Source organism: Anarrhichthys ocellatus, unplaced genomic scaffold (genome assembly GCF_004355925.1).
Source record: "Anarrhichthys ocellatus isolate YVR2014 unplaced genomic scaffold, GSC_Weel_1.0 scaffold2495, whole genome shotgun sequence".
Taxonomy (NCBI): Eukaryota; Metazoa; Chordata; class Actinopteri; order Perciformes; family Anarhichadidae; genus Anarrhichthys; species Anarrhichthys ocellatus.
The window spans coordinates 1-7,514 of record NW_022282469.1 but is presented as its reverse complement, the minus strand read 5'-3'; the positions used below and the strand labels follow the sequence as shown (position 1 = coordinate 7,514).

General features: G+C 42.0%; 1 protein-coding gene across 1 annotated transcript; it reads left to right on the top strand.

Moving 5' to 3' along the window:
- Positions 1-670: 670 nt before the first annotated feature.
- LOC116378376 (uncharacterized) lies at positions 671-7,508 on the top strand. The gene is made up of 10 exons (XM_031840240.1): positions 671-957; positions 1,663-2,415; positions 2,858-2,937; positions 3,139-3,219; positions 3,395-3,454; positions 3,548-3,637; positions 3,803-3,907; positions 4,634-6,503; positions 6,642-6,716; positions 6,899-7,508. The coding sequence occupies exons 2-10, from the start codon at positions 1,722-1,724 to the stop codon at positions 7,132-7,134; spliced, it is 3,291 nt and encodes a 1,096-aa protein (XP_031696100.1). The 5' UTR covers positions 671-957; positions 1,663-1,721; the 3' UTR covers positions 7,135-7,508.
- Positions 7,509-7,514: the final 6 nt, after the last annotated feature.

Sequence of the window (7,514 nt, the reverse complement as noted above, 5' to 3'; positions counted from 1 at the left end):
TAAAATGAACTTTTTTGATTTTAGCAAATGGCTGCAATGAAACAAAGTGAAAAATTTAAAGGGGTCTGAATACTTTCTGTACCCACTGTACATCGGTCAAATCATCATGTGACAAATTACAAAGAATACAATTATACAAACAGCATTTACAAAAATAATTTACAAGTTGTCCATGAATAAACAAATCATACCACCCTGATAAAGGCCAAATGGCTGAAAACATGTAAAGAACAAAGCATGGTATATTGGAGAAGAGTTGTGCTTTTCATTTTTAATTTTGATAGCTTGCATTGATTATCTCACTGGTCTGTACCTCACTGTGTGTGTTCTGAAAATTAGAGACAGCCAGGTATCGCATCTAAAAGATGGTCAAACTTTTCCCTTTTAAAACTTCACTGCACCATCATGAATTGGAAAGGAAGCTTACAATTAAGTACATTTTGAATGCAGGACTTTTAGTAACGGAGTAGTTTTATATCATGGCACTTTTCTTTTTATTTAAATAAATAATTCGATGTTTTCTCTCCCACTACTGTTTGCATTGATACCTGTTTAAGTAGTGTATTTTCCAAGTGTTTCATTCTCTCATTGTGTCGCTGTCTGCTACACTTGCAGAGATGCTGCTCTTATTTTGAAAACTAACCGGAAGTATTCTGTTGGAGTCCAGAGCCGAGAGGTAAACAAACGGCCGCCGCTTCCTGTGATATTCACAGATAGCCTCCTCGTGTTCGTACATTTGTAAATAAGTTAGATACATTTGGTGCACACACATTTTCTTTTTCAGCGTGTTCATTTTGGAGTCGTTGTCAGTCCTACGAAATTACTGGAATTTCACAACCCATTGTGCTAACGGCTAGCTAGCTAATTAAGCTAATTAAGCTAGCTAGCTAGCTAAGCTACGTGTAGTCGACGTGCACATCACTCCAGCGATTTATAAATAGCTGTCCGTCCTCTACTGTAAGTATAAAGGTTTAATATATTTGGGACGAATCAGTAAGTTGCTACCATTCATAAATTATCCTGAAAATTACGTGTTTGGGTGACGTAGCGTCAGCTTAACAGTAGGTTCACCAAAACATTTTTTTAACGTTACTAAGCCCATTCTTCTGGTTGACTAGAACATGCTGACAACTACTAAAGGGTCTATTTATCTAACGTTAGATCACAACATCGAATAAAATAAACCTGTAAAATAAAGTAGCTAACAATTTAAGGATTCAAAGATCATTTATTGTTATTGTGTAAAACGGATGACTTCAGTTGTAGCTCAACAAACAATAGTACATTCCTGTGGTGCTTTTTTTATTTATTTTTTATTTGCATCAATAACCATAAGCTGCACATCCAAAATATATACAGTAGCTTATTATACACAATGCCATAATCAAGCATGGATCAACTTACAGTCTGGACCCAAAATATAACATAACTGAGATAAAAAAAACAACTGACATTGATTGGTGAAATGTAGCCTATTTAATCTTCTCTCGCAGCAGCAGCAGCTTTTTGGTTTATTAACACAAGATCTCTCGACAGCCTCAATGTGAAGCCATCAGTGGAAAGTATGCTCTTTGTCCCACACTGAACACAGTGACGGGACAGTGGAAACACATATAAAGATGTGATCCTGATGATAGTGTGCGTGTTGTTTTGCTCTTCCAGGCCCTGTCTCCACGGAAATAAGACTCCAAGCAGCAAACACTTGATGTTTATGGAGAATAATGGATAACCTTGCATCAAATAAGAGCCACATACCCTGTCAGTCGTGGGCGGGCCAGAATGTCTGGTCCACCGCTTCAACTCAAGGATCCCTCCTCAACCCACTTCCCAGCTCTCAGCATCTCAGCCTGGGCTCGTCTTCTGACCAGAGACCCTCCTACGACCACCTGCAGGAATCCAATCAGAGCTGTATGAGCGACCTCGGCTCCTTATCATCCAGAAACGACGCTCATCACGCCGCTCTGTACAAGGCCTCTCTCATCAGCAGCAATCCGTCCTCCAACGCGCTGTTTGCCAACACTACTGTCCCTGGCACCTCTCACATGATCTCCTTCCCCCAGCAAACCTCTCACACTTCATCAATGCTGCTAACCGCAAACCACGGCAAAAACATACCGCCACCGTCTCTTCCCCGAACAAACCAAGCTCCACAGCCTTGTGGGCCACAACTTCTACCACTTTTCTCAACCAACATCCCTTACAAAGCCCCATTTCAACCTCCACTGTCCAATCAGAGTTTACCAAACGGACTTCTGCCAGTTAGCCTGCCGCCATGTGGACAACATGTAAGTACGTCTCACGCTACTTTTGATGGGATGAATGTGGAGTTGTGTGGTGTTCCTGGATACACTCGCAGCCATGCCTCATCCGCTTCTCAGGAGCAGAGTCAGTGGATATCTCCATCACACTGCAGGGGTAAGCTGTACTACCTTTATTCGTCGTGTATTACTCATCAGTGTGGTTAAACGTGTTGGGATTGATTTATGTAAGCCACAGCTTGTTCAGTACTTGTGTGTGCCTGTATATACATACGTTTTTGTATGATAAAGTACATTTGTATTTGTATTTATTTGCTACGCTTTGTTGTTACACAAAGTTAAGACAGCAATGTTTAAGTCAAGCCTGACGTTGCCTTTTCCATCAAAGAATGATCCCAGTTACTTCCAGTTTATTGATTAAGCTCTGGTATCGGATCGGTACTCTGTATCAGCTGAGACCCAAAGCCCACATATCGGTATCGGTGTATCCCTACTGCAGATTAGTCACTTGTTTAAATAATTGGTGCAGTTCAGATTACAGTGCTGTTTGATGTTTTCTCTAACTCTTAAACTGTCTAACTTGCTTGTTTTTTCCTCAGGAGCTGTAAACGAGTCTATCCCTGACACAGCTGCTCATCCTAAAAACAAGCCATCGCAAGAGGGGAAGAGTAGTCCACCGGTGAGGAAATGAACAGCTCTAACACTTATTAAATGAAATGTTTTTGTTGTGTTCGGTGGTCTATTTCTGTACATATCTTCACAAATAGAACTACGGTGTTGTAAATGTTTTCCATGTTTGATGACAGAGCTGTGTGATTTCATACGAGGTCATTGCCTTTATTTTATCCCTCAGTTTATTTTCATTTCTATCTGCTTTCAGGCCAACAATGAGAGACAACGTCAAGTGCTTTTACATCAGCGTGCACAACTACTTCAACAAGTGGCAGAGCTGGATAAACTTGTGAGTGTGAAGGAGGTCAATACTATTTATTTAAGATCATTGCCACCCAGTACAACTTAGAACCTATGCATTACTTTTAGTTATACATTGCTTCTATCTCTGTTGTAGAGACTATTATTGATAATTCTACACACAGTTATAACCTTTTGACTTCCCTTTGTCCCCCCCCACTAAGCTGGAATCAATCCCCCCAGAGGAGAGCAGTGATGGGAAGTCTCCACACAAAGCTGTACAGGTAGGTTACATTTGATTTGATTTATACACACACACACACACACACAAAAAGATGATTGCATGTAAGTTGTTGTTTTTTTTCCTTCACTTTTAGTCTCGTCCATCAATGAATGATTCATCTCACTGTGAACAATCCAAGACCGGAGATGCACAGCAGGTTCAGCAGTCTGCAGGAAAGTCAAAGGTAGCTCCACGTCAACGTCTTTATGGTGCATCATTTTAGTCATTTACTCACACGCACTGCTACGCACACACGCCTGCTCCTTCAATCTGTGCATTTTATTCTGTTAACAAATGGTGGTAAAGGCTCAACCTAGTCACTTCTTTTTACTGTTGTTTTGCTTTTCAGTCACAGTCGCATCTTTTGTCGGACTGTTCATCTCCTGCGTCCTGTGATGAACAAAGTGAGGCCTGTGATACAGCAGACGATCTAATGTCAGCAGCCGAATCAGAGGTAGTGACCTGTGTATTATCGTTAGTTAAATCCTTAAGAAGTCGGACATGTTGGTTCAGATTTCCAAGTGATGCATCCGAGCATGGCCTCCGCCGTGAGATGGTTTGCACCATTAGGCCTTAGATTCTGACTGTTTATCAGATAAAGCAAGACATTTAATGACATCACTATTAATTACATTATTTTCTGTCAGGACAAACAATACATTTAAGAGTCAAGCAAACAATTGGCAGATTTATCAATTATTTCTAAAATGTGTTTCGCTGAAAGACCTTTGTGATGTCCCAGAAAACTCTGTTTTTTTCATCTTTGTCAAAATAAAGTATGAAATATTCCCTAAATACTGGACAGAAGTGGTGAAGCGATCTGATAACAGTGATTTTAGCAGAGCAATTATGGAATAGTGATAATTTCCCCGTTAATTACGTAAACTTTTGAAGCCGATCTCCAGTTTCACAGCATCGGGGATCTTGATGTTGGTGTCAAATTCCTCTGTACCTCAATACAATTTACACAAACGTTTCATCATGAAATATTTTTATGTGAAGTCAAATGACGATAAATACATCTTTATAGAATGTTGTCTTTTTTTAAATTAGCTTTGATAAGTTAGTATTTATATATTGGTGTCTTTGTTTAGAAATGGAATATTGGAAATTACAATATTGGATAAAAAAAGATCGTATTTTCACATACAGTTGTTTTTATTTTATTTATTTTTACCAGAAAGAAGAATCGGCCGAAGACAGTGATTCTGATTTCCTCCACGACAGTGATGGAGACTTCTCTGACTTCCTGTCTGACTCTGACTGGGGCTCTTCAGATGAGTCCGGTCACAGCAGGCCCTCGACCCCCGCAGTAGAAACACCTCCTCTGCCGGATAACAAAGGGCCGAAATCAGGAAGCTCTTTGGTTCAAGAAAAAAGCGTCGCTCCCCCAAAAAAGATCCGCCCAACTAATCTGAGGAATTCTTTTGAAACCGTCGTGCTACCAAGTTCAAATTCTACAGAAAAACGCGTTTATGACCGGAGGAATTATTGTTTGTTTTGCACTAACCCGCTGTCCAAAATGTCGCGTCATCTTGAGAGGATCCACAGCGACAAACCGGAGGTTGCCGCTGCGTTTCAGTACCCCAAAAACTCCAGAGAAAGACAAAAAGTATGGAACAGACTAATAAATCAAGGCAACTTTGCTCATAACAAAGAAGTCATGAAAACAGGAATGGGCCAACTTGTTTCCCGGAAAAGGCCGAAGAAAACGCAGAGAGCCAAAGACTTCCTTCATTGTCTGTACTGTCGAGGTCTTTTCATAAAGACCGCCATGCACAGACACATGAAGTCGTGCCCAGAGAAAGTGACGAATGAAGATGAACCAGAGATCGGAAGAAAGCGCATCGCATTGCAGTGTGTGCTGGAAACCGTAGAGGACCTCGGAATAAGCGATGGTTTTAAGAGCCTTCTGTCCCCGATGGTTTTCGACGACGTGACACAAGCGATCATGGCCGACGAGATCATCTTGCAGTTTGGCGAGGACCTCTTTAACCAGGATGGATCCAATCCGAAGAAGCATCCTTACATACGACAAAACCTTCGTCAGATAGCGAGACTTGTACTCGAAGCTCAGAATATAACCCCTCTGAAGAAACTGGAGGACTTCTTTCTCCCTTCAAGCTTCCCACATGTGGTGTCTGCGGTGAACGCCCTGGCAGGCTACAATCCAGAAACCAAAACGTACGGCATCCCGTCGCTCGCCATCAAGCTCGGCTACGACCTGCAGAAGACCTGCAGTATTGTTGAGGGCAACGCCGTGAAGCGCGGCGACGCAACCTTGGCCGAGTCTGCGAGAAACTTCCTCGCCGTGTACCAGGAAAAGTGGAACGGGCTCGTTTCTGCAGGAGCATTGTTGGCAATCAGAGAAACCAAATTGAACAGGGAGAAGAAGGTGCCGTTCGCTCAAGACGTGAAGCGCCTGAATTCCCACATGGAGAACGTTCATCTTCTTGCAGAACAGAACCTCAGAGACGCAAAGTCTGCAGAAAACTACGCCGCTCTGGCCAAGGTAACGCTCGCTCGGACAATACTCTTCAACAGGAGAAGTCTCGCGGAGATAGCGTCGATGGAACTAACGGCTTTTAAGTCACGGAAAAAATCTAACTCTCAAGACGGCTTGGACATATCCGTCTCAGATTTGGAAAGGAACATGTGCGAGTTCTTCACAAGAGTTGACGTTCGAGGGAAGTGTGGGAGAATGGTCCCTGTTTTACTAAAACCGTCGTTCGTGTCGGCTATGGAGCTCCTCACGGATGTACGCAAGACGTGTGGAGTCCCCAGACAGAATCCCTTCATTTTCGGCCGACCGCAAGGCCTGTCTGCCTACCACGGGTCAGAGTGCATCCAAAAATATGTCAAAGAATGTGGAGCGAAAGACCCTGAAGCGCTGACATCCGCGAAGATCCGGAGGCATTACGGAACAATGCTGCAGCTGATAAACCTGGATGAAAACGAGGCCGCCCAGATTCTAGGCCCTAATAATCAAGTCCAAATCCTGCGCGAGGACAGCGGCATGCGGCTGGATGACGTTGAGATGCACTTTGATGGTAGGAGTTTTGAATAACTAACATTTGTCAATATATTTTTGTTTTGTAAGGCATGTGCGTATGGATATGAGATATCAAAATCTTGGGCTGGGTTGTTGCACTTTGGGTCACTTATTTCTCTGTTTTTATCATCATCAGATGTCGGTCATGGAAGAGCACACGGAGCAACGACAGACGCCAGCGTGTTTGTATCTCCAAAATCGGACAAAGAAGGTAATCGCCAAGAGTTCCTATTTAATGTCCATCTAGTTGTCCAAGGTTATTTTGATGTAAAAAATAAATAAAAGAAAATATGGACAATAAAGATAATGGTATTTGGGGTTTGGAGTATTTGGAGTGCAAAGAGTACCTGTGATGACAATTAAATCTGCTATTATTTTTCTCTTGTCCCACAGGCTCCAAATATAAGGGGAAACATAAATGGGAGGAAGCAGAGGTTCTTGCTGTTGAAAGACACATGATGCACCTAATTAAGGGACAAAAGATTCCTCAGAAAAACGAATGCATTCAGTGTCTCGAGGCGGAGCCTAAAGCGCTGAGGATCCGTTCGTGGAAAGGTGTGAAAGACTACGTCAGAAACAGGATCACTGCCCTGAAAAGGCAAAGCGTAACTCCCAAAGCTACACACTGAAACAGTATTTATAGACGGGATGTTTTGTTGATGTTTTCCCTCTTGCATTTTCCTTTCCTTCCCCACCCTCTGCGTCTCTTGTGCCACATTACGAGCGTTTACATCCATTAAAATGGCCAAGAATAGATTTACATTTCATCATTTTTATTTCCGTAGATTACGACTCAATTAATTTGTAAAACCGTATATTTTTCACTGTGTTTTTGTTCATCCAGATAGACGGCTCATGCATACGGACACATAATGTGGAATCCTCTAATGGATAAATAGTACGTTTTTGGAGCTGTAAGTTAACTTCTGTGACCGGGGTATAAAGTATACTGTAATTTGTTATTCTCTTTGGTATACTGCCTTTTGTTTGACTTTGTATAACAACTTTA